Source organism: Gymnodraco acuticeps, unplaced genomic scaffold (genome assembly GCF_902827175.1).
Source record: "Gymnodraco acuticeps unplaced genomic scaffold, fGymAcu1.1, whole genome shotgun sequence".
NCBI lineage: Eukaryota > Metazoa > Chordata > Actinopteri > Perciformes > Bathydraconidae > Gymnodraco > Gymnodraco acuticeps.
The window spans coordinates 320,853-348,765 of NW_022990722.1; the positions used below are offsets into that span (position 1 = coordinate 320,853).

Genomic DNA, 27,913 nt, shown 5'->3' on the forward strand with positions numbered 1-27,913 from the left:
CTTCACTGCTTACATCACTAACTAGCCAGTTCCCTCCAGCAGCAGAGAGCTTCATTTTCTGATCTGCTTTTGTGCTAAAATGGAGGCTGGCCTCTCGCCCTGAGTAGATCGCCTTCCTGGTTGAGGTTTAGATGTTGACATGCAATAAATCTGGAGACAGGATGGTTGTGGATGCTCCTAATTCCAATGGGCCTTTTCAGCCGGTGGCTCTTATGCACTTCAGAGGTACGTAAGGATATAATATTCCTCCTGTATGGTGCTAGGGTATTAAGGAGAGAGCTGTGTGTTGCTGTGCTGCTGTTCCCCTCCACTGGTTACAGCTTGTTACTCCGCATTCAGGCGTTTCGCGTTTGAGATAACATCAGTGTTACTGTGCCGTGGAAAGCCGCTTTATTGTGTTTAAAACAGGAACCAGGGAACGGTTATCCTATGGGTTGTGTGCATTAATGTGGGACGCGGCAGCTACATAAAAATCTGGTTTTACTAGCTAGCTGCTCTCTGCCCATCCCCCCGCCAAGCTGTGATGTCAAAGGAAGTGAGGTCAGAGCCTAGGGAAGGGTCTTCTCCTTAGTTTTTCATGTTTGACTGTTTTTGTGTGATTCCCTATTTACACGTGCAATTATCAAGTAAAGCCTCTGAGGAAACGAATCGATATATCGTCTTTGCTCTTCATCCCCGTCTTAGCTGCTCTCCCGAGCCCGGCATTTTTGTCACACTCTAGTTCATCTGGGCACAAATTGGTCATAGTGTGTAGGCTGTAGCCAGACACAGCTCTGCAGCAAGCAGACCCTACCTCCATCTTCCCAGCCTTTACCCTTGTGAGACACGTTTCTGTCCAAGCTACACACATGAAACTTAAGCCGAATGTGTTTTTACAAGTTTATCTGTGTCAACATAACGCTGCTGTCAGTAAGACCCAGCCATAGCAGCAGTGTTTGAGGATTTAAACATCGTCCTCTGCCTCTTAATATGTGTACAATGTACTCAGTCATGTTTGAAAGGCCCAGCCTGTTAGCACTGTACTCGGGTGCAGCCCAGCGTTAGATGAAGCGTCAGGCAATTATTGATCACTCTATTGAGCCACAGAGAGGCCACTGCCTTGAATGACAACTCAGTGTTGATGAACAATCACACTCTCTGCCTCTTTCCTCTCTTTGTGTTTCTCTGTCACGCTGACCCTGTTCTGACCAAATGTCTTGTTACCCAGATCTTTCTAGATTGTGTCCAGAGTTGGCTGAAACTGAAACCTGGTCTCTGAATGTGTAAATGTTAGTCACTACTAGGGGTGTAACGGTTCACAAACATTTCGGTTCGGTACGTACCTCGGTTTTTAGGTCACGGTTCGGTACAGCAGAAAAAATTATCACAAAACACAAAATATATATATATATTTTTATTATTATTAAACTGTGAATAATGTATTCACTCAAATAAATACAAAATAAACATTAAGATTCAGCATTTCGATGAACTGAAATAATCTTTATTTGAACTGTACTAGTACCTAAGCAGCCAGTTTGACATTATGACTTGCTTGTCATTGTATTTTCATGTTTATTTTTTGAAATAAAAATGTACTTGTCCACATTGCTTGCCGAAAGGGCAGATCTGCTGGCACTAACAATGCCTCCTGCTGTGGAGAACACCCTCTCGCTAGGGACAGAGGTAGCAGACACAGCCAGGTAGCGCTTTGCTAACATGGCACCATAAGGATATTTGGCGTTTGTAATAGCTTTGGCTCGGTCTGAACGTTTTGCGAGTGGTGGAAACTTACATGCTAGTGGGAGTTGGGTTTGCGCTTCAGTCTTTTTTCTTTTGGTACCGGTGATATTCACGTTCGGGTGATGCCTTTTCAAATGAGTGTGCAAGTTTGATGTATTGCCAGCCACGTAACCAATGTTAGTTGAACAATGCTGACAAACAGCTTTGGTTTGGTCCACCTGTCTTTGTCCGTCATCCTTGAACGTAACTGCGAAACCAAAATGTTCCCAAACCGGAGACTTCAGTGATGCTGGAGGATTTTCGAGCTCAACTTTATCTGCGTTCGCCATTTTGACAGTTCCTCAAATTACTGACTAAATTTAGATAGATAGATCTTTATTTGTCATTGTACAGGTACAACGAAATTACAATAGACTCAAGGTGCCAACACGCAACAACAAGTCAATATAAAAACAAGTTGAACACATCCCTGTGACCAGCTCTCATAGTATGCCTCTCGTCCAATGAAATGACTTGGTCGCTCTATGACGCGTTGAACCTAATGTGAGCAAATGACTCTGAATGCTGCGACGCAGCACCTGAGATTACTTCCAACAAGTTGTTCACGTTCTCAATTTTTTATGTTTAACGTTATATTCGTTCGGTACACGTGTACCGAACCGAAGGGCCACGTATACGGGTATGTATACCGTTACACCCCTAGCCACTACTCATACTGTTTTAACTTCCCTTCTCCCATTTGGTTTCGATGTGGGGAACTGAAACTACTACTTAACCAATAACATGTAATGGATTTGTATAGCTGGGAGCTCCACACAGTACAAAAATTATTAGGTGGCCCTTCAGCATTTGAACAAATACAAGAACATTTTATTTATATAGCTCAATATCACACATTTAGCCTCAGGGGGCTTTAATGCTTGCATTTGCATTCCTAATACACTACCTATTTAGACAGAAGAATCCCAGGCCACCTCTCAGGCTTCACACCCCTACATTTACCTCAATATGTTTTTAAGTGCACTAATGCCTCCTTGTAGACCCATGTGCATGTTATCAGACATTTTGGGGCACACATTTTGTCACCAAAGATACATTTTTGCACTGTGTGAACAGGGCCTGTGAATCTCAATTGCTGCCTGTGTGTTTCTTTTGAATGCAGGGCATCAATTTTAATAACCGGCACTGTGAAGCATTTGGTTGTCATTGTCAGTCACAAGGGAGCTTCCGAATTGCAGACATGACCATGTCTATGTTGCATCTTTGAAACTATTTTCAAACAATACACGATTCATGAAAGATTTATACCCGTATATATATATCCTGGATGCTTTCTCATATGTTGCAGACAATGTAGCCAAAATAACTAATACATGAATTTGGCCAACCTCGTTGCGCATATGATTTCTAAACTGCAACACACTGTCCCTGTACATGGATATAAATAGTAATCGGTCAATGTTTACATCGATCATAACATGCTGTCGATAAAGCAGAATGCCAAACAAGTCCTAACTCCAGACTCGACTGGCAGCTGCTCATTTGACCCATTTTAGAGAAAAAATAGAAACTGTTGAATCAATGTGACTCCAGTTATATTTTGTTTTGAACAGGGTGTGTGTGTGTGTGTGTGTGTGTGTGTGTGTGTGTGTGTGTGTGTGTGTGTGTGTGTGTGTGTGTGTGTGTGTGTGTGTGTGTGTGTGTGTGTGTGTGTGTGTGTGTGTGTGTGTGTGTGTGTGTGTGTGTGTGTGTGTGTGTGTGTGTGTGTGTGTGTGTGTGTGTGTGTGTGTGTGTGTGTGTGTGTGTGTGTGTGTGTGTGTGATGCTTGTCCTCCTCCTGAGGCTTCTGTTGGCTCGATTAATAATCCTCACATGGTGGTTAAGATCCATTTTGGGATCACAACACTGGGTCTTTTATTTGTTATACAACAACCTGCTTGATATTTTTAGCAGAACTGGAACTCCCTAAAACCAGCAGACAGACTTATGTAATAGGAGCAACGTAAGTCCGACAGGTCAGGGGTGGAAGGCATGGAAAGACATTCCAGTGCAACTTCATGTCCCAGTGCAACCAGCGAGGAAAAACACAACACTCATTGCCAAAGAGTGTTGGCGAATGGTAATGAATAATTGCAACTATACTCTACTTTTTCTATGTTGCTGTTCCCCTTGTTTCTGTTAGTTATCTGGGTTGAAACTGGTGCACCTCAGTTGACCTACTAGACCTCAATTTAATGCATGTGCACTTTAGAGACAATTATGATAATGGTAAATGTGTGGAATGAACATCAATCTCTTATGTGTCAGGCGAGCTGGCACTGGTAGTGTTTTTTTCAGTGACAGGGCGTTTAGCCCCCAAATCTTCATGGAAATGGCCGTTAATGGCATCTCACAAACGTACCCTCTCCTCTGGAATTCCCAACCTCTCACTGTCATCAAGATAAATTGGCCGACTTGAGACTGACACTGCAAGAAGTGTGTGTGTTTGTCCCCGAGCCAAGTCTCCATTATGTCTGAATAGTAGGGGTGTAACGGTACCTGTACCGAAATTATTCGGTACGGGCCCTTCGGTTCGGTACACGTGTGTACCGAACGAATATAACGTTAAACGTACAAAATTGAGAACGTGAGCAACTTCTTGGAAGTAATCTCAGATACGCGTCGCAGCATTCAGAGTAATTTGCTCACATTTTGTTCAATGCGTCATAGAGCGAGCAAGTCATTTCATTGGACGAGAGGCATACTATGAGAGCTGGTCAGAGGGATGCGTTCAAATGTAGTCAGTAATTTGAGGAACTGTCAAAATGGCGAACGCAGATAAAGTTGAGCTCGAAAATCCTCCAGCATCATTGAAGTCTCCGGTTTAGGAACATTTTGGTTTCGCAGTTACGAACAAGGATGACGGACAAAGACAGGTGGACCAAACCAAAGCTGTTTGTCAGCATTGTTCAACTAACATTGGTTACGTGGCTGGCAATACATCAAACTTGCACACTCATTTGAAAAGGCATCACCCGAACGTGAATATCACCCGTACCAAAAGACTGAAGTGCAAACCCAACTCCCACTAGCATGTAAGTTTCCACCACTCGCAAAACGTTCAGACCGAGCCAAAGCTATTACAAACGCCAAATATCCTTATGTTGCCATGTTAGCAAAGCGCTACCTGGCTGTATCTGCTGCCACTGTCCCTAGAGAGAGGGTGTTCTCCACAGCAGGAGACATTGTTAGTGCCAGCAGATCTGCCCTTTCGGCAAGCAATGTGGACAAGTACATTTTTATTTCAAAAAACATGAAAATACAATGACAAGCAGTCATAATGTCAAACTGGCTGCTTAGGTGCTAGTACAGTACAGTTCAAATACAGATTATTTCAGTTAATCGAAAAGCTGCACCTTAATGTTTATTTTATTATATTTTGTATTTATTTTAGTGAATACATTATTCACAGTTTAATAATAATTTTTAAAAAATATGTTATGTTTTGTGATGGTTTTTTCTGCTGTACCGAAAACGAACCGAACCGTGACCTAAAAACCGAGGTACGTACCGAACCGAAATGTTTGTGAACCGTTACACACACACAGAGAGAAAAGTGTGTGTGTGTGTGTGTGTGTGTGTGTGTGTGTGTGTGTGTGTGTGTGTGTGTGTGTGTGTGTGTGTGTGTGTGTGTGGTGTGTGTGTGTGTGGTGTGTGTGTGTGTGTGTGTGTGTGTGTGTGTGTGTGTGTGTGTGTGTGTGTGTGTGTGTGTGTGTGTGTGTGTGTGTGTGTGTGTGTGTGTGTGTGTGTGTGTGTGTGTGTGTGTGTGTGTGTGTGTGTGTGTGTGTGTGTGTGTGTGTGTGTGTATTCTGAAAATTCTTCACTTCCGGCTAGCATGTGGCGAAATGCTACATTTTCAAACTGTGAATCTAAGGTGAAATGACATGTGATGTTGTACACTGAGCACACTGGGATTAGCACTCATTTATTGACGCTGACCAGAATATACGTAAGTGGTAGTTTTTTTTGCGAGTCCATGTACCGGTTCCCGACGTTCCGGTTTTAACCGGACTTGAACCGAAACTTTTTACAAGTCCAGTACCGGTTCGGCGTACCGGTACGCAGCACTAGGCATGGGTAAACTTTACTTGCCTATTTCCCCCTCTGTTTTTATGAAGTTGTTCCAGCACTGTTCCTCCTTGTTACACACCTGCATTAGGTTGTTTATTTGCTCATTACTTTCATTCAAATTAAACAAGACAGAAGGTAGCCACCAAGAACAAATTCATTTATTTTAGAATAATTGGGTTTCATATATATTCCTGCATTCATTTAGTATGTTTACAGTGCTCGGTTTGCCATCAACAAATTGTTATTATTTATTATTTTTCCTTGTTTGAACCCCTATGCCAAATTCATAAATCATAATTTGTCCCACAACATCATTTTCTTATCTCCGTAATTGGAAGTGTTCTGCCCACAGGTTACCGTCATTGAGGACAAATGGAATTCATCTATTATGTTTGCCTTTTATGTATATTCCCTGTACGTATCTGATCAAATTCACTTCACCCATGGCGCCAACGTCCTCATTCATGTGCAGACACAGCCTCCCAGCCCACGTGCAAGCCTATTGTGGACGCCACACCCTTTACTGATTAGTAATTATGGGCTATAGAAGAGAGCAGCTTTTGCTTCATGTAAGGAGTATTTGAATTTGCACACTGCACTCCCCTACCTCCATTTAGAGCAGTAGAATGTGATTTTCATAAGAACAGTTGCATAATCGTATGTAAAGCTACTGTAGATGTGTTGTGTGTTGGCAGTGATTGTTATAACTAGGGATGCTCCGATCGCCAATTTTGGGAGTAGCATGAAGCTGTAGTGTCGGAGACTGCAGTCTCAGGACCGCACTCCCAGGACCCTAGTTTTTCGTGACACTGCCACCAGCGAGCAGGAGACATGAATATGAACGACAACGCAGAGAATGTGAGTAATGTGAAGTGCTTTTAAACTTGTATTTGTTTAATATTAATAACAATTCCAGTGTCTTGAAATGAAGTGTGATTAGCTAACATTAACTATGAGCTTATGATAGCTTCTAACCTTATTAAAGGCACTAAAAACAATTATTCGTTAGCTATAGCTTTAAATAGCTATAAACTGTTAGCATATTTGATTATTTGTTTAATGAAACTGTAGCGTGATTTTGGCAAGCTCAACTAGGTGTCCTACATTAATTGTTGATTGAATCACTAATTACAGTAATAGTGTGAGTAATGTGAATCGTGTTTGTTTAAAGTTAACAACTATTGTGGTGTATTGAATTGGACAGCAACACGTGCTAAATGTGAGTCTTACAGGGAAACAGTCATCTGTTAGCCTATGATGACTCGCTGCAAAACCAACTGTTAGCCTTTTTGTTTATTTGTTTAATGAAACCGTATGTTATGGTTATGTTATTTAGCAGAGGCCTTTATCCAAAGTGACTCTCAAAAAACATAAAATAACTAGGGATGCACGATATTGGTTTTTTGAAACCGATACCGATAACTTCCTGCTTCTCAAGACCGATACCGATAACCGATAATAATATAATATATATATATATATTAAATGTACCTGTAGTTTTTGCACACCTGGTGGTAAAAAAAAAGACTAGTAGTGAGCAAATGACATGAGCATTACTACTATGAACAAAACAAAGCCAAGAACAGTTTTGACTCTCGTCAAGCGCCATCATTTCTATGATGAAGTTAGAGATCGTTTTAGCCCTGGGGTCGTCTCTGGCAAACTTCTTGCCTTTTTCAAAAGCCTCGTCGATAGGTAAAAGCCCCGGTGCCTTTGCAGCTGGCTTTGGATTCGCCGCTAGTTTAGCAGCGCAGGCGTCTTCGTACGCTTTTAACACACCATCGTAGCGATGGCGATATTTCAGGTGACTAATCAGGTTGGAAGTATTATAGCTTGTTGCCTTTTTCCCTCCTCGTGGAACTTCTGCATTGCATTTGTTAATACAAATAGCAAGCGAACTATCTAACTCTGAAACTTTGAAATAGTCCCATACTACCGGCGACATGTTTGTTTACTGTCCTGGCTTCACGGCCGCACACCATTTACGTCACAGCCAGGCATGAGTTAGGGAGCGCTGGATTTGTGAAAAACTCCCCTCTTCCTAAACCACTAATACCACAGTACTGGCAAAACGGGAGGAGCCGAGTGAAAAACAAGCGCCCCTCATCCCAATCCACCCACACCGCAGTATTTTTTCTTTTTTTTACCCAAAAAATATATTGTATATTATTGGGGCTATTAATACTTTTATCGGGATGACGTCATAATTCCTAATAACCATAATTAACATTAGAATATCAATACAAATAGTTACATAGTCAGTTACATTACTTATTACATTTTTAACAGGGTAATTAGTCATCTGTAACCTACTACATTTAAAGAAAGTAAACTTCCCAACCCTGATCATTAATTATAGTCAGCTAATTAATTAAACTTCAAAGGATGACAAAAGCATTTCAATATGATCTCTGTCTGCTACATTAAATCAGCAGTAGCCTAAGTTCTGTCTTCAGTGTAAATGCTTCTTTAATAGTCATTGTATTACTATTTGAATTCATTGTACATAATCTTAACTGTGCTAACTGCCTGTTTACTGTTTATCAGACAGTCTCATCATTTTTGACATGTTTTGTAATATTGCATGAAGTGTTTTATGTCGGCCTATTCTGTAGGTTAGAATCTGTCGTGTCAGACCCAACTGGCTTGACAGTATGTTTATAAAGTGTCTTTACTTCTGCCTTCTCCTATCCTAGTATTATGAAGTTGATTGACTAAGAGTAAGGTCAGCTAAATGAAGGAAGGTTTTGTTCTTTTTCTGTCTGAATTGTAATTGTTTTTGACATTCTACTTCAGGTGTCGTCAACTGGAATGTCTTTACAGAGGGACACAAACAAGAATTCTGGAAGGCCTACCAAATTTCCAGGTGCTTTCAATGCGACAACCTTTATCAGGACGTTGGCACAGGCTACCGGGGAAGTGGACGGCGAGGAATGTTACAGGGTTTTTACTCCGAAGAGGGCTTCCCGGCATGCTGGAGCTGTTTTCTGGTGGCTGAGGGAACAGCAGACCCCGCCTCACCCCAGTGAAGGATCCACAGTGTGGAAATTGTGCCCAATGAATAAAAATGTATTCTGCACTGAAATGCCTCTCGGGCAAACTGCATGTTTATCTTTTGCAGCCTGGTGCATAAACACACTAACAGTTGTTTTTGAGTAATCTAGCACCTCTTCAAAGACACATTTGATTTGATTTATTTCGAACGTGTAATACAATATTAAAAAAATTATAATAATGAAATTATGATACTGTAGAAACATAAGCAGTATCAAATTGATAAACTAAATATGATTGACTTACAAATGATCTATTCTACCTAATTACACATCCGAAAAGGCATGGGAAGGAGTTTACACATATTTAATCCCACCCCTTCTCCCAAAAACTAAATTAACATTTTAGTTTTCTTTTAACAAAATATACTAATATACATTTACAATTATATATCATTATTACTACAGTATATATATTTATGTTGTATGTCAAATTTGATAAGACAAATATAAAAGACTATCTTTTTACATCTGATATACAAAATACATTTGTTATTTAAAAAAAATAAAACATTAACAAATTGTTGTTAATAATTTAATTTCTGTAAGAAAAACACATTTTCATGCATTTTTAGATGGTTAATAACAAGCATTACAATGTCTAAAGAGACTCGCTCGCTGGTTGTACTTTTGCGGTCATCTAATTCGCTAGGTGGCGATGTTGCAAAAACAACTAGGTTCCTGGGAGTGCGGTCCTGAGACTGCAGCCTCCGACGCTGCAGCTTCATACTATTGCATTTTGGGGCCGATCGCTGGAATCAGTATCGGCCGATACCGAGTGCGCTGGGCGGGCAGGGCTCAACACTAACTTTTAAAAGTGGTTGCCAGGCTGGCAACCAGGCATCAGCTTGTGGTTGCCAAAACCGAAAATATGGTCACCTTATATTTTAAATAATTAAGATACTATACAGTTATTCATCAACTTAATAATGAACATGTGACACAAAAGAATATTCAAATGCTTTACAATAAGTAATTAATTGAAACTAAAGTGGTAGTAAACTTGTCAATTGCTGTAAATACCAGTAGTGCAGCTGTTGTCATGTTCTTCACAGATCACTAGTTTCTTGGTCATCCGTTGTCTCCCTTTCAAATGTGGGTTTTCCAGACCTTTGTGCTGTCCCCCACCATAGATCCATTGGCCCTTCAGGATCGAAGTCTTGCATTGGCCAGACAAATACATTTCTAATGTTAAATAATTGAAAACCATTCACAGTTAAGAATTAGATATTAATTATAAATGCTGTAAATTATTTATTAATATGTCTTAACTATATTTAAAATGTGTTACCTTTTAATAGAAGTGATTATATTTTTATGGCAATATTTTTTCAATGGTAAAGTTTCGTTTTGCACTTTTATTTTGGTAGTAATAAGATCGGGACTCTTATTTTGAAGGAACCTTTACCGGAAGTGAATGGACAACATTCCTCTTTGCTTTTCGTTCGGGTTTACCTTACGCTTTATCAGTTGAATCACTTTGAACATTCGTTTGAGATGTTGACTAGTTGGCCGAACTTTTTACCCCAGTCAAACAACTTAATTTGCTTCGCCATTTTTTGTAAAACAAACACACGGCGCACCCTTATTATACATCCATGGGCGCACCGTGCACGCGAGTAAACGTGCATCGCTTTCTGTCTCCGTAATCACACCAATGCACGTGCAACTTAAGTATCAGGTTCCGACTGGTCACAACAATAATTAAATATCACTCTTAATACAACAAATAATTAACATGTATCTCTTTTGGGGTGCACATTTAGCTGTTTGCTGTCCTTATTTCTTTATGTTAAAAACTGGTTGCCACTGATGGCAACCTGGCAACCGTTACTGGCGAGCCCTGGCTGGGCCTATGGGGATCTTCCATTTAAATTGATGTTTAAAACTCAGTTAATGGGGCTCATTCACTGACGCTTCCACAAACAACAACCAACATCATTATTACTTTCAAATAAAGTAAATTATTCAAGTTCACATTAACTTTGGATAATAACATGGGAGAAATTAGCGGAAGCGCTCTCTTTTCCTCTCCCCCCCCCTCTCTCTCTCTCTCCTGACAGCCTGTCTGTATCTCATGCAGCTCACTGATCCAGTAATGAGTGACCCGACAGTGAAGAATACACATATTTATAACTAGTTTAGCTTGTTCCAGAGGTAGATAAAATAGCGTGTTAAGTGTGTTAGGTCTAACTCTTAGTGTGTGTTTTGCTCCGCTCACTGGTCCGTCACAGCGGGTGGAGCTGCAGGATATCTGCTTTACACACGTTGCATACGTCACATTACATGTTACTTGTTAGACGCTTTTATCCAAAGCGACTTACATACTCAATACTGTGGGCAATCCACACAGGAGCAATTTGGGGTGAAGTGTCTTGCCCAGGGACACAACAACATGCTGACTGCAGTGGGGTTTGATCCTGTGCTCCCTTGATCCGAACACCAACTCTATGCACTGCGCCACACGCCTCTGTGCATACCGCTATTTTATTGTCATTTTTTTTCGGACACCTTAAAATACTGCCAGACTGGTGAAGCCATTTTGGCGAGCTTGTTTAGCCACGCATAGAGAAAAGTGTCATGTATTTTACGTCATCATTTTACGTCATGCAATCAGCAGAGAGTGAGTATCGGCCGATATTGATCGGCGGCCGATCGATCGGAGCATCCCTAGTTATAACTACTCAAATAGAGACACTAATGAAAAGATAAATATGATTTAAGCAAACTAATCCCATTCATGTTTTGGTTTGTTGGGCCATTGTACATCACTTGATCGGACAGACCTCTTATCTGTGTCGCATGCAGCTGCTTCACACCTATTTCATTACAGCGATTGGTTGGGCTTATAGTCAAATACATTTAAATCAGGGGAAAAAACTTGAGATTATCACACTTGTCTGTTATTTAATTGAGAACTATCTACTTTAAATTGTAGTATAGAGGTTATTGTGAATGACATTTGAGGCATGATTCCAACTAAGTGCCTTATTTGCAGCTTAATATACACCACCACAAACCTGATGAAGAACCACACCACAGGAATGCAGCACAAAATGCCTATCCGCCATTCTACATTGTTAACAAAAATATGTTGTGTCCGCCCCTGATCAGCTCTAAAGTGTAATGGGTTCTTTCTTAGCCCTAATCTACACATTTCCTCACAGTTTCATGATATTTGGGTCAGTAGACTCACTGACTCCCTGTAATCCTGCTGACAAACAAACAAACCGGTTGTCCCTATTTCCAATCCTTATGCTAAGATTCATATTAAAGGAAGAACAAGTGAATGGGGATATTATTTAAGCAAATTGTGCTTTCTAATGAGCGGTTACTTGGGTAGCTGAAGAGCTGTGTCCAATGTGACTTTTTCGTGCGCACCACGTGGGCAGGTAGGAATTTAGAGAAACCGAGATGGATGTTTTCTGTCTGTGTTGTCATGTGTGACGTGTGGGCTGTTTAACTGCTCTTGAGTGCTCCAAAAGTGGAAACGAAGTGAAAAGAGGAAGTCCTCAAACCACAATGGACAATTGTAATGACAGACTTGAATAGCTGGGGTTCTTCTATAAAAAAAATTATTTTCTTTTTTTATTCTCCGCGTGTGTGTCAAATAGCTAGACTGTGACCATTCACCTAGTTCCCAAATCCTTCATCCTCTCTGTATCCCCACTGGGCTTTGACCATCCAAGCCCTTCGCTCATGCAGTCTTCATGACTCATTTGCCTTCCTTCATCTCTCTCTTGATGCCTCATTCTTTTTGCTATCCATTGCTAGTTTCAACTCATCCTTGACAGTTAGACCTCCCCTCCTTTTTTTTCTGACCCCTCACTCTTTGTACATGGCTCCATTCTCTCTTTATTCCCGACCACTTTATTCAATAACCACTGTGTAGCATTGTGACGTCTTAATGCTCTGAACTCTTTAATTTCTTAGCTTACAAACCTCTCTTACCCCCCTCTGTCTCCTCAGATGTGGCCCCCGCAGAGCAGGAGAAGCTCTTCATCCAGAAGCTACGGCAGTGCTGCGTTCTCTTTGACTTCCTGTCCGACCCGCTGAGCGACCTGAAATGGAAGGAAGTAAAGCGGGCGGCGTTGAGCGAGATGGTGGAGTACATCACCCACAACAGGAATGTCATCACAGAGCCCATCTACCCGGAGGTGGTGCACATGGTCAGTAAACCAGGAGGGGGTTAAGTTAGTTTGCAGTTGAAGCTAAAGATGAGGGTGAAACTTGGGACAACAATAAGGGCAGGCTGTAGCTGCGGGTAGGAGCTGAGCTCGGTGTTCCAGCTGATGTTTGTGATCTTTTTTTAAACTTTTTATTTCCTTTGATCAAGTGTTATCATACAATATAGCCATCTGTTCAGAGACACAACACAGGCATGAATGTCTTATGGGCATCTTCCCAATGTCCATTTATAGCTGTGTTGTGATCAGGTTTTGAGGGGGCTACTTGCTTAGGGCAGAAGTCAGCTTTCCTAAGGTGTCTATTCAGTCGCCTAAAAAAATGATATTCAGTTGTTCAGAGAATAAGAGAATATGCTCAGAGTATTACCTTTAAAAAAAAAAAAAAAATGTCAGAATTAAATGGGTTAAAGCCAAACAGAAACCAGATGCAATTTACTTTTGCAAAAGCTTGAATGATCTACAAGATGTAATGAATGCAAATGTTTGTTTATTAGTGAACTGGACTTTTCATTTAGAGAAATCATCACAGTTAAATCTGTCCAATACCTTTTATTATTTAAAAATACATGCTAAATCAGAGCCATTAGCATCAGCTGCAATTTGTTAAATTAGCTAATTCTAACTTGATAACTCGCTAGCATGCTAAACCAATATGTGAACATTGTATTACAAGCTTAACGTAAGCATGCTATCATAGTCATTTAGTGCATATAGGGTATAGCATGTGACATTAGCATTTAGCTCACGCTCGGCTGTTCATAAGTACATCGTCACAGAGCTTACTTTTATTTAAGCCAGCAGGCAGGTCACTGTCATCTTTTCAACATCCAGCATTAACAACCAATTACTTAAACAATTGCCTTCTCTAGTAATTCCCTGGGAAGGCTCTCCTCTGGTCCAAGGGTTGTGATAAATATTTAATTTCAGCAGAAGTAATAGTTTTAGTTTTCTTTGTTTTTTTTAATTAATCATTTATGACTAAACTTCACCATCAACAAATCCCATCAAACCAAAAACAATCCTGATTAGATGTTCTGCTCATCCCATTTTAGCCTTGGTGTGCAAGGATACATAAATAACAATACAAACATGGCAAAGGAAGAGCATCTTACTGGACTACAAACTATTATCTTTGTATTGTCAAGGCCATCCGCAGATCTGCTAGAATCACAGTTTTGACTTTTCCATTTAAAGTTTCTACTGCAGCGTTTTTGCAAAGTCATCTTCAAAGCCTCTTCTGGGTTGAAGTGCAGCACAGCTCAGCTAATCTATCTATCTTGTAGCCTTGTAGATATTTCAAACAAGGCTCCCAGTGTTTTAGTAGGCCACCTGCACTGTCCCATGATCTGCCTGCCAGGGAGCAGAGCCCACAGGGGAGTCAGTTGACACTGCGAGAGACCAGAAATACAACACACTTAGATTATTGTGGATCAAACCCTTGGAGGCCAGTTGCAAAGACAACGTTTAACTTTAACCTCTTTAAAAAAATGTTTTAAGAATGTCTAAACTAGGACCCTTAATAGAAATGACATACAAACGCAACTTACATTTAATTAAATGGATTACAGACTCTAACGAAATAAATAGCAATGAGAGTATTGACAGATTTTCTATTTAAATCATTAAACGTGGCACTTACCTGCGTTTGTGATCATTTAACACAAACGATAGAAACTGAATTAATGAGCCGTAATCCTCCATAAGACATTATAATCGACCTTTTGAGCAAACTTTCTGTGCAGGCTGTGCTGTAGGCCTTAGTAACTGAATGGTGCTGTTACTTTGATTGTATGGAATGTTGTGAAAATGCATTTGTATTCATAAAATACGTTTTATTTTCACATACACAACATAACTCTCTACATGCACTGAAATGCTTCAAAATGTAAGGGAAAGTATGCAGTCTTTTAATGTGGTTTCACTTTTGCTTTATATCTCATGATGGGAAACATTAATTAATGAGTGGGAAACATCTGACAGGAAGTCCAGGTCTTGCAGTGTATTTTTGAAAATCTGTCATAACCTATTCTGGGTAGAGCTATTGGCATCGTTAACCAGGTTATCAAAACAACAAGCGGAAGTTTCCTTTTAATAGTGGAATAAACATTTTCAATACTATTTTCACTTCTCCTCTTCCAGTTTGCGGTGAACATGTTCAGAACATTGCCTCCATCGTCCAACCCCACTGGAGCGGAGTTTGATCCAGAGGAAGACGAGCCAACACTTGAAGCTGCATGGCCACACCTCCAGGTTGACATTTAAATCATTGCATCATCTATTAAAAACAATGAGAAGTTGTTATAAGAGCCTGGGAGGCTCTTATAACAACACAGCACAGCTAAAGTATGAAATTGGGAAGTTTAAGTTTGTCTGTATCAGATTTTAAATGTGTATTTGGTACTACACCGGTTTTAACACCGACACTGTTCCTTATGCACCATTTCGCCTGAATTCCTCTCATTGTTGTTTTTCTTGTTTTTGTTGCAGCTCGTCTATGAGTTTTTCCTTAGGTTTCTAGAATCACCCGACTTTCAGCCTAACATAGCGAAGAAATACATCGACCAGAAATTTGTTATGCAGGTAAGAAAATGTTTTACTGTACAGTCGAAAAAACAAAAATATCAAGTGACTGTCATGATGTTAACTTGATACTTCTCTTGCAATGTAGCTCCTAGATCTATTTGACAGTGAGGATCCCAGAGAGAGAGACTTCCTCAAAACTACCCTCCACAGGATCTATGGAAAGTTCCTGGGGCTGAGGGCGTACATCAGAAAACACATCAATAACATTTTCTATAGGTCAGTTCAGGTCTCCCTTTGCTCCTTTTTTAAAAACATATTTAGCCAGGTGGATAGTCAATATATAAATCATTGGTTTTGTTTGTTCCTACAGGTTCATCTATGAGACGGAGCACCATAATGGTATAGCTGAACTACTGGAAATTCTTGGAAGGTACGGCCCTGAGCGATTATATAAAGCTGAAATGTCTTTGTGTCTTTTATACAGCCTTTACATGACCACCAACGCTTCTTCTTCACAATAGGGAACTTGTCAGGTGTTCTGATAGTACTTTTGTGTTTCTCTCACAGCATAATCAATGGATTTGCCTTACCACTAAAAGAAGAGCACAAGATTTTCCTGTTGAAGGTTTTATTGCCTCTGCACAAAGTCAAATCACTCAGTGTCTACCATCCACAGGTGAGTTTGTTGAACACAACGTGATTTACGAGAAGCGTGGTTCGTTTTTTTTCATATGTATGAAAAGCAAGACACGGCACATCAATTATTCACCGGTCACATTTTTTAGAAGTGTATTTAAATATTCTTGTCCAAACCTGCTTTGAGTACACTGATCTTTTCATGAGAGCAACAAGACATTGTGCAAGTTGTAGTAAAAAGACTGATGCCCGCCCCAGGCTGTCCCTCGGGAATCTACGTGTCCGTCGTACCTTTACTTTGCTTGCACATACATTTAAATACTTTCACACTAAATGATTTGTTTTTGTTTGTTTGCAGCTGGCCTACTGCGTGGTGCAGTTTTTGGAAAAGGACAGCACTCTAACTGAGCCGGTATGTCAAATGAAAACATGGTTGAATAATGTTTAAAGGTCACCTATTGTGCAACATCCACTTTTTCCTGTCTTTTCTGCATCAACATGTGTCCCCTCTGTGTAAAGAGATTCTGAACGTTTCAGGAAAAAAGATTTGCTCACTTTTTGTCCTGATCCATTTATATAAAAACCTGTCTGAAAATGAGAGCACCATTGTGTTCTTTTTAACCAAATATCTCTCAGAGGGGCGTGGCTCATTATTTTTCATCTAAAGTAACAGACAGAGAATCAGCACTTTTGAAACAGAGGGGTTTATGGGATGCTACAATGGGTGATCTGTTTGGTATTTGGAGGCAAACACTTCAGAAACGTGTTCTGTATATATCTGAGACCTATAATATATTGATGAAAAAAAGTATAATAGGGGACCTTTAATCTCTTTAAATATGAAGTTGACCTTTTTCTACTACATTATGACTTTCTAAATGAATACAGTGTCCAGATGATTGACTTTTTACTCCCTTCTCAGTTATTCATCACTGTAATTATCTGTCTTTATCGTCCCTATAGGTGGTAATGGCCCTTTTAAAGTACTGGCCAAAGACTCACAGTCCCAAGGAGGTGATGTTTCTCAACGAGCTGGAGGAGATCCTGGACGTCATCGAGCCCTCTGAGTTTGTCAAAGTGCAGGAGCCTCTCTTCAGACAGCTGGCCAAGTGTGTGTCCAGCCCGCACTTCCAGGTACTTTTTGTTTTCTTTGAGTCTCAGTTCTGTCAAATGTCCTCGTTAGTTTTTAATTATTTGAATTGATTGATTGATACATTTATTTCGAACAAGTAAAATAAATAATTACAAAACAAAACAAATGTTGCAGTGCATAGTCATGTAAGAGAAATCAAAACAAAAACATGACATTTACAACAACAACAGCATTAGCAACATAAACAGTGCCACATCTAGTGTTCGAAAAGGAGTGAGAAGAAGTATAATTTATTTAATCTCACCCCCTTGTCCCTAAATGATTTATTTATAATCTATAATCTGCAATAATTGTCATTATTCATTATTATTGTTATTATTATTATGAATCTGCTTTACCTGTTGATTGACATATATACATATACATACACTGATATACATATATGCACACATACATACTCACACACCTACATACTCACACACAGGGTTGGGAGGGTTACTTTGTAAATGTAATCAGTTACTGATTACTGAATACATGGCTCTGAAAGTAATCCGAATACAGTTACAGTTACGTGTCTTAAAAAAGTAACGTAATCAGATTACTTTTAGATTACTTTTGGATTACTTTCTTTTTCCATCACAGATGGGTATGTTTTGGTGAACAGGAGACACAAAAAGCAAAAGGAAACTGAACGTGTTTTTAATGTTTTAATGGCTTATCAAGAGCACAACTGAAACATAACATCTGAAACGATGTAACAACATAATAAACTTGTTGGCGATGCAGCTTGGGATGTGAGGAGTGAGGGACACGGCTTAGAACGGGCGTGTCGCCTTCTGTCCTGCCAGTGTTCATTTTAAGGACATTTCGGCCGGGGGTGTATTTTTGTTCAAGCACCGGATTGGCAAAACAGGAGAGTGTGTGCACCAGTCTGCCTTGATCTATGAATTCATGTCCGTGACACTCACAGTATCTGCTGCCCACAGCTGTTTTATAGAAGGAAAACCTCCTTCACTTCATGAAATCTCTGCAGCACCAGGAGGCAGCGGGAGGGTTAACTCAGCCTCTGAGAAGAGGAGCGTGCAGTGCCTTTCACGCACCGCCTTCACTGTGTTTACCTTCAGAATCATTAGAAAGGCTAAAGAGCGGTGTGGCTGATGTGTTTTAACCACACACACCTCTACACACACACACACACACACACAGACGCGTGATTTAAACGCAGACTTTTGTTCCTCCATGTTTCGTTGTTATCGTTTCATTGAGCGGACCCGCCCCTTTTTTTCAAACGCTTCCTTTTTTGGATCATCGCTGTGATGATTCGGCTGTACCTTTAATAATGAATATTAAATGTTGTGAGGAAATCTTTCCACCAATAATTCCAATAAGTAATCCAAAATGTATTCCCTTCAGGTTTACGAAAGTAACTGTAATCAGATTACTCGTTTTTCAAATGTAACGCGAGCTGAATACAGTTACTTGATTTTTGTATTCTGATTACGTAACGCCGTTACATGTATTCCGTTACAACCCAACCCTGCTCACACATACACCTCTACACACACATAGTCAAACACCTAATTTAATAGGTCTTGGCCTTTAAGTCTTACCTTATTCAATAAGTCAGTTGACATTTTCATCTCCATAGTCCTAATGTTAACTTTAACTTAAGTAAGTTACTTAGTCCTCATGACTTTTCTAATTGTTTGCTGCTGCTGCTTTAGTCATGATATGGCATGTTTAGCACTGAAAACTGAAAAGCTACTTTTAAAAATAGTTCCCCCTCATTTCATATTGTTTTAAAATATATTTTTGGTAGAGTTGTTTTAATCTATATTGTAGTTATTGTCCCTTTTTGATGACAAGATAACATGTTGATAGTCAAAGTTAGTGTTTAATGATGTATAATCATTGTCTTCTCTTAGTCATGGACATATTTGAGTCATAGTTTTCGGTAGGGAAGTGAAACCGCTTTCATGTAACTGATGAGAATTTTCTCAGGAAATAAATTAATAGGGTTTTTTGTGTAGGTGGCCGAGAGAGCTCTTTACTACTGGAACAACGAGTACATCATGAGTCTGATCAGCGACAACGCAGCGAAGATCCTGCCCATCATGTTCCCGGCTCTGTACCGCAACTCCAAGACCCACTGGAACAAGTAAGATGTCAAACGTTGGTCGTTCATACACACGCTATCTCCTTCAAAGTTCTTCACACTGCATGCAACACCAGTCTGACACAACAGATCACATAACTGATAACTCTCAAGTGTATGTAGAAATGTCAGCTTGGTCACAGAGCGTACTCTCATGCACATCAGCTAACCACTTCACTAGATGTACTTAAAATAGGCATTGGAAGGCTGATTATCATCAACTTTAATCCCATTTTTTATGAAATAAATTTATAGAAATCACATATTTATACATACATTTAAGTTTGCTGCGATTAATGCATAACTAATGACTTTCAAATTTATTTAATATATTACTGAAAAAGTTAATTGAGAAGTAATCGGCAACTGTTTTTTATAATCTGTGAAGCAAAATGCTATTTATAACCCACACTTACTTTTATATATCACTGTGTACTCAATATCTGTAAAGTTTTGGACTCTTCGATGGAAAATACATTTGAATATTTCTGCTAAATTACAAATAAAATAGGATTAAAAGTGTTGCCATCAGCATTGATTGTTTGTGTGTCATTTTGTCAGTTAATCATTTTCAGGTGCTCTAGCTTTTCTCCAATTGTCAGACCACATGTTTTAGATTTATTTTAAATTCCGGATAATCATTTCAATTTTTTTTCTGGGCACAAAATTGGGCTTTACGGTAATGTTGCTTGTGTTTTCGCGTTGGACCCCCGTCTGACTTTTTCTTGTGTGTGTTCACAGGACCATCCACGGCCTCATCTACAACGCTCTGAAGCTCTTCATGGAGATGAATCAGAAGCTCTTCGACGATTGCACACAGCAGTTCAGGGCTGAGAAAAACAAGTAGGCACCGCAGACTCTCCTCTCACTTAATCTCTTTTTTAACAATAATGTCTGAGTGACACAGAATTGCAATCAGCCTGAACACTGGCGCTTAATGAGTGCTGGGTTTCACATTTATCAGCGCAGTAGAGCAGATTAATAACCTGAGCTCTGCTGCTTTGTTCAACAGAGAGAAGGCAAAATCTAAAGAACGTGAGGAGGCTTGGATTAAGATTGAGAACCTCGCCAAGTCAAATCCACAGGTGAGCATTGTGTGCCATAATCTAACCCCGCCTGTTTTCCCCCTTTCTACCCCAGTGTGTGTGAGTGTGTGTAGCACTAATCTTTATGAAATAAGTGTCTTGTGTTTTCTGTAAGCCAGTTTTGTTGTTGAATTCTAGTTCCCCTTCCATCTTATCCCATTAAATGGATAGTTCACATTGTTTGATGGGGGCTGTATGAGGTAGTAGTCTGTGTATTACCTACAGTAAAGGCAGTCAGCATGCCCCTAGTTTGGAGAAGCACAGGAGTATGTGTAGGGGAGTTAAGCTATGTTCTGCTGTGGTAGGGGGATCAGAAAGATAGCATTTCTTGCAAAGTGACTGTTAAAGGGAGTATGGTTGCCCTACTGTCGAAAAGGAAAATATGATGACTATAGCATACACTTAAAGTGTTGCTTAGGCCTTTTGAGGTGCCTAAAACCATTTGTGCTCCCTTCCACAGCAGTACAAACGTTAGCTTAGCCTCCCTGCCCTTAGCCATACCTGCTTAGCTATCCATCGACTGTAGATAATACACAGACTAGGGAGAAGTGCATACAACCCTACCTCAAATCCAAACTATCCCTTTAAGGACTTCATGTGTTGATACTAGACTTAATGTTTTTCCAAATGACACTGCTGCTAAAGATGGAAAGAGCTTGATAAGTGGCCGTAGTCTTAGAATGTGCTTAGTTGTGGCGAATGCTTGAATCAAACAGCTCTAAAATGTTCTCTAAAGAAGTGTATGATAAATTCCAAGAGTAACTTTGTTAAACAAACCCTGTCCCCTCCCAAAAATTAGAATTTTAAAATTCCGCTAGAGTACCGTATTACTTCGGAATAGCTTTAGTAAATATGCCTATTTACTTTCTTAGATGAGAAGATTGCTACCATCATGTCCTCCTGACACATTTAAAGTTACAGCCCGCAGTGGGTTAGCAAAGCTTAATCCCAAGACTGGCAACGGGGAAAAACTAGCCTGGCTCCGTCCTATTTAATCCTACTTCTTGGCTAGGTGCAGTAACTTCCCCGGAGTCTTATTGTCACCCAGTAAAGACTTCCTGAAGCCTGGCCAAAAATACCCCGGCACATAAACCCGCTGTCAAACAGCAATTTATGTTTTTACCATTTAGTTTTTGTACAGATCAAACATGTAATTTATAATCACTGCGTTTTAAGGGGATGGCTTTTGTAATTGTTAGACTGAGCCCTGCTCTTTGTATGTAGACTATTCCTTGTTTCCCAACATGTTAAAACCTTTTTCTATTGTTGTACATTCCTTTTTAAAATGTACAACAATACAGATCTGTGTAACAGCATTACTGCTCCACAACATATTTTGACACAGTTGCTTTTTCGAAGTCAACACATCATTTCAATAAATCAGTATTAAAAATCATTTTCTTCTTCTAAACCTCACCTACAGTAAATCTGCTTCTTTGAATCACTTCAGAGCCTCTTGATTCATTGTTCTTTGCATGCGACTGAAAGTCTTTCTCCATCCTTTTGTGTTTTTGTTTTTGTTTCTCTTTCTTTTCAACATAGTTCTTTATGTATGTTGATTCCTCTGACCTCAATAGTCCTGTAGCAATGGAGACGGATGTCCCTTTGATAGAAGATGTTCAGAGGTTAAAAAAGACAGTTGAGGAGGGCGCGACTCAGGTAAACCTGACTTACTCTCTGTCTCTATTCACCCCCCCTCCTATAATCCCTTTAGATAGGCTTGTGTGTTGCTAAAGCTTGCAAAGTCTACAAATTACATTTCCATGGATATCATTGCTGTATAATTCCTGTATGAATTGTAGTCCGTTTGTTTCTTTTTCTTAATTTCATTTTTCCAACCTAATATTCTAATACAAACGCATAAACTAGCTGGCAATGGACTAAACACTGGAATCACAAGCTTTTTATTTGATGGTGTGCTTCCCGTTGCATGTTGTCTCAGTAGTATGGAGCCCCAAAGTGTTCCATTTCATCTAAATAAAATAGAAATTATGAAATAAATAACAATATTAAAGGTGGGGTAGGTAATTTTGGAGAAACCAGCTCGAGTGCGCTAGAATTTGAAAATACACAGCCGGAAGAAATCTGCTACTTCCTCACAGAGCCCCTCCTCCAACACACACGAACGCGCACATGACCAATGAGGGCACGAGATAAGTTTGTGCACAGATGGAAAGCTGACAGGCAGGTAGGCCATCCAGTTACTTTAGCCGATGATTGGTCGTGCTTTTTACAGTACTACAGTACTACGGCTTCCACAGATGAAATATTTGTATGGATTTTTTGTCAAAGCACTTCAGATATTCATTGCTATCGGGATGTTAAGAGCATTCCATGGAATATAACAAAAAGTGTATCTCGAGCCGGTTTCTCAAACTTACCTACCCCACCTTTAATAATTAGAATTAACTAGTAATAATAATAATAATAATAATACAATTATTCAAACTCAAATTTTCAAAATCAGTGTGAAATGCGTTATGTAATAAACATTTTAAAAAAACTGGCATTATGACAAGTAGTTAAAAATGTGTCTTTGGTAAAAATAGCATAATGAAATTTAAAAAAAAGCCTAAATAAATGATATAATAAATTAAGCCAAATAAAAACAAATTGTAATACTTTACTTGATTTATTTAATGGTTCTCACATAGTTGATATTTTAATGTATTCATATGATAGTTTATCTGATAAGTCATATTTATTTTTATATTGAACACTTTGGGGCTTTATAACCGAATGATCCAAAAAAAAATCAGTTTCCTCTATATTTTGTTGTTATAATATTATTGTCTAGCTATGGCTGGCTCTGGTCTGGACCATATGTACACTGGTATTTATGAGAACAGGGTTTTTCCTCCTTCATCGTAAGAAAAATAAATCCTGTCCACACAAAAACCGTTTCTAAAACAACTGAAGACAAGTTTAAGTACACTCCTCACCTTGGAAACGTTTTTACAAAAGGTCCATATCCTCTGCTTGTGTTTGGACAAAAGGATAAAACAAAATAATCAATAAATACCTGTGTACATGTCAACTAGGTATCAGTAAGCCAGTTACACAGTAATTCTTGGTTTCCCTCTGTTAATAAATATTCCTCTGTAAATTAAATGTTGCTTCTCCTGCTGTCTTGCCTCATCTCAGAGATATGATCAGAACAGAGAGGATATGACACGTTGACAGGAAATGAGAATGTGAGGCGTTGTGATGAAGTCTAACTTTCTCCTCTTGTCTCGCTCCACCCGACAGTTACAGCATGACCAGCGGAAAGAGCGGCCTATGGTGCGACGCAAATCTGAGTTGCCTCAGGATATCTACACCACAAAAGCCTTGGAGTCCCACCGCAGAGCTGATGACATGTTGACCACCCACGATGGACTCTAGGTCCCGCCTCCTGCCGGCTCTCTGTTCAACTGCCCCCCCCCCCCATTTCCCCTCCTCCACAGCCATGGACATCCTCCTCGCCCAGGTGCCAGAATTATACTGGCGACCCATGTTGGGCTCTCCATCCCTCCTCTCAGTTTACCCAGAATCCTCAGTTCTCTTCCATTCCGGCTGCCCTAGTGCAGAAGCCCTGTATCTTCCCCCCTCAGATTTCTGCTTTCTCAGGTTTTTGTCTTTATTTGGAGAAGAGTGGGAGTGTGTTTGTTGTGTCTTTTTAGCCCTTGCCACATTTACGTTCCGACTATTCCCCCCCCTTCGATTACCTTCCTTTGTCCCGCCCTCCCCCTGTAGGTCCCTGTAAATGTGGAACCTGGGAGTACGGATGCCACAGACGCTGGTTCCATCATTCCATTCACACAATGGATTGGACGTGGAAACATAGGAACTGACTGACTCACTGTCTAAGGATCGTCTCTTGATCTCTGCTTGGTTTTCTTTTCCGTCAAAGGGAACAAAAACAGACCCTGTTGGTCAGATGAAAGACAATACTTTCCCGTCATCCGTTTTCTTTTCTTTTTTGCTAAATCTAACGGACATCTTGTCAGTGCCAAGACGTTTGTGTTCTTTGTTTGTTTCATGTTTTTATCTTTGACTTTAACAGGAACACCTGCCTTTGTTTTTGGTCACTGGTGTTATAGAAGATTTTTTTTTTTTTTTTTTTTTTTAGTTTAGCACGCCAGACCAAACTGAGGCTCGTCCTTAGCCTTGCAATGTCCAGGAGAGGAGGCGAGGAAAGAGGAAGTTGTCCTGTGGACATCTGACTCTTTCCATTTTATTGTTTTGTGCCATATGCCGCTCTTTGATATGCTTGCTTCCTTATGTTCATTGGCAATATTTGAATACCAGACCATAGTAATGACTATACAGTTCAAACAATGGTACTTACTGTTTTTGAGTTTGACAGATGAGGAGGAACCTGAGTGAAAGCTGTATGTATTTACCACCTAAGTTGCAGGAACAATAGCTTGGATGTAGCAAGGAGAGCCATTGGATGCATGAAACGGCTGCACACTGAATAAAAAGAGGAGAGCTTGTGGGGTGTTCAGGGTGAATGGTGGGATTTTTATATATACTGTAAAATGAATAGTGATTATTATCTTTGTAAAGGAAATATAATTAGAGATATGTGTTTAGTTGAATGGAAGAAGAGGCACAGATCTGTACTTTCTCAACACTTAAACTCCACACACTGATGATTTTTATCAGCCGTTACAAAGTTAGAACCTTTGCTCATTGTGCTTATTTTTTAGAGCATGGAGGTGTATTGGTACTGTATGCTGTAAAGATTTCTAATGTCCTAATTACAAATAGAAATTAATTTATTATAAAATAAGATCTGTCAACCTTAGTAGCTATTAACATACTGACATTAAATGAATAATACACTTGATGAAAGCTACCAAAAATATGTTTTTGTTGCTACCATTCCTAGTTTCAGGCTTGCGAGTTGTTTTGTTTCAGTGAGGAAGCTGTTTAAGGGTTGGTAAGATATCTTCCAGTCTGTACCATTGTTTAAACTAAGGAGGTCTGCTAGATTTCTTCATATTTGATGTGTTGTATTTCTTTGTCTTGTCTCTGGAGGTTAAGTAGCGTGGATGTCAGGTCTTTGGATTTGTTTTGTTCTGGCCATTCAGGATGCCCACACGCTGAAACAGACTGGTATCAAATGGCCACAAAAATGCCAGATGCTGAAAATAAACTGACATTGTGACTTGGCTTGTTAACTGTATTAATACTGTATTTGCTTGAATGCAAAAAGATGTAAATTAAAACTACCATGTTAAACATGTACCTTTTACCCTGGAGGAATGCCATTCACCAAACTGATTTCTGTTGTCGAGGTCATTGCGTTTATGAAACAGTCCTGCTTGCTGGGAGAGATGTTTTATGAGTTTGAGTCAAGAGGTGTTTGAGGTGAGTGCAGAAAAACAAGTTGGCCGTGAAAACAAGAGATGATTTGGTGGCTTGTTCTCTTTCTGCAGGATCTTTGCAGATCTTTTAATTTCACATAATTTCCAAAACATGATAACTTAAAGTGTCCTTTTGTATGTGACCTGTACTATATGATTCATTTAATATTGTATATATGATTTACCTTGTTTCATGTAGTGTTATATATCTAGATTAATTTTGTACAAATTGTCCCTCTGTACAGAATAAAACATCAATAGCAAGTGAAAGAAGTCAATCTGGCACATACCGTCTTATTTCTCCACTTTTTGTTTTTAGATGTACTTTCAGCAACACAAGGATTTGGAAAATGTTCTTATTTTTATTATCAAATCTGCAAAGTTTCCTCCCTCCTCTATATAACTGACAAATGTTCATGCCCGTTGTGTGCTCCTATCACTGTCTTTAGTGGTGTACAACTATATAGTATAAATAAAGAGATTATTTGAATATATATTTTCAACTATGCATCCATTTTGGCTTTACTTGACTGGAAGGGCACATCTTAAAGTCCTATTTTGACACATACTTGCATACTTTAGTATATATAAAACACAGCCAATCTGCTGAAACACAGGTGCCGGCTTGTTTTAGCAATGAGGGTAATATTTTATTTTGTGTAATACATTAAACAGAAGTAATGTCACCATCAATGTGCCACCTTTGTCGGGGGCTGCTTTGACCACAAGGGGGAGCCAGATGTTCTGAAAAATAATTTACATTCAGAAGTCTATTATCAAAATGCAAAGAAATAACACCTACAACACACTTCAAGCATTCAACTCTCCCATCTATGACTGTATTCAGAGCTAAACTTATCACAATAATCAAACACACTGCAATGACCATGTCTGTCTCGCTTGCTCCCAGCATCACCCTTAAATGAGAAAGTCTTATGTGACCGCAGCCCACAATCTGACATAATTTCAATAAGTTTGACACAGTGAGCCTGTCTTGTGTTTTGGGGCAGATGTTTGTCATCAGTGTTCACTGCTAGACAATTGTTGTCTCAGTGCGAGAAACTAAACACAAAACCCCAATATGTCGCCAACCCTTGGGGAATACAATAACACACTATTTTGCTATTCACTGTGACTATAGTCTTAAAGATTCATTTGTCTTGAGTTGGTGTACAAAACAACATTTCCCTGGTTAGGCCATCATGAATAGGAACATTTGCTGTTTTTGGTTTCGTCAGATATGAGAGTACCTGAATATCTTTTGGATTGGGGCTCTAAATGAAAATAATTATTAGTTAAAGCCATATTTTGAGTTGAGTCATATTTCAGTCATTGACCTATAAATGACCAATACAAGTAAACTGCTGCATACATACTCTAAATAATTGCCTGCATCAGGAGAGAGCTTTTAATTTCCATGAAACAATTTAGTGGAGTTTAAAATAATTAAAATAGACGGTCTTCTTTGCAATGAGCAGATTTGATTTGAGAACGTGATTTGAGTGTGCAAAGCTTGTTAATGGGTAGAGAAGAATAATTCGGTTTTTCCCAGAAGGAACAAACAAAAGGGTCATCCTCTTGTATGGATTACTTCCTGGTTCAGTAATGAGGGTTACTTTGTTTCGATGGCATTGGCCTTGTACTTCGGTAACAGTTGGCTGTAGTAGCTTAACTCCCAATTCGGAGAGAGAATTAAAACTAGGTGTTACACAAGGTGAAGGAGAAGCCATGAGTCACAAAATTGGTGAGCAGTGCCAACTGTAAACAAGTGTTTGTTTTTAGGAAGGGGCGGATTTCAGGGAAGCATGACGTTAGTTTTTTTCCAGACATTTCTGATCCAAAAAAATCTGTTGCCTTGTTACCTGACACTGCTGACGGAAATATCCCTGAAATGCACAGTTGGCCTGAAGCACAAGTATTTCCACGCTCACTTCCGCTTCAATAGAAGGTAAGGGAGGGAGGGGAAACCAAACTTTGATGGTATTTGAACATGTTT

General features: G+C 39.5%; 1 protein-coding gene across 3 annotated transcripts; it reads left to right on the plus strand.

Moving 5' to 3' along the window:
• ppp2r5ca (protein phosphatase 2, regulatory subunit B', gamma a) lies at positions 1 to 26,411 on the plus strand. 3 transcript variants are annotated; one of them, XM_034231699.1, is made up of 14 exons: positions 1 to 225; positions 12,854 to 13,053; positions 15,211 to 15,321; positions 15,559 to 15,651; positions 15,740 to 15,870; positions 15,965 to 16,024; positions 16,162 to 16,270; positions 16,589 to 16,642; positions 17,194 to 17,364; positions 19,354 to 19,481; positions 20,220 to 20,321; positions 20,491 to 20,563; positions 22,106 to 22,222; positions 23,813 to 26,411. In XM_034231699.1, the coding sequence occupies exons 1-14, from the start codon at positions 132 to 134 to the stop codon at positions 23,945 to 23,947; spliced, it is 1,578 nt and encodes a 525-aa protein (XP_034087590.1). In that variant the 5' UTR covers positions 1 to 131; the 3' UTR covers positions 23,948 to 26,411. The 3 variants fall into 3 exon arrangements, with proteins under 3 accessions (XP_034087590.1, XP_034087589.1, XP_034087588.1); XM_034231698.1 differs by having other exon boundaries at positions 22,141 to 22,222; XM_034231697.1 differs by lacking the exon at positions 22,106 to 22,222.
• The last annotated feature ends 1,502 nt before the right edge of the window (positions 26,412 to 27,913 follow it).

Coding starts and splice junctions, on each gene's coding strand:
- ppp2r5ca (XM_034231699.1), top strand. CDS start 132: ATGTTGACATGCAATAAATCTGGAGACAGGATGGTTGTGGATGCTCCT. Junction 226..12,853: donor GGCTCTTATGCACTTCAGAG/GTACGTAAGGAT, acceptor CTGTCTCCTCAG/ATGTGGCCCCCGCAGAGCAG. Junction 15,652..15,739: donor ACCAGAAATTTGTTATGCAG/GTAAGAAAATGT, acceptor CTTGCAATGTAG/CTCCTAGATCTATTTGACAG.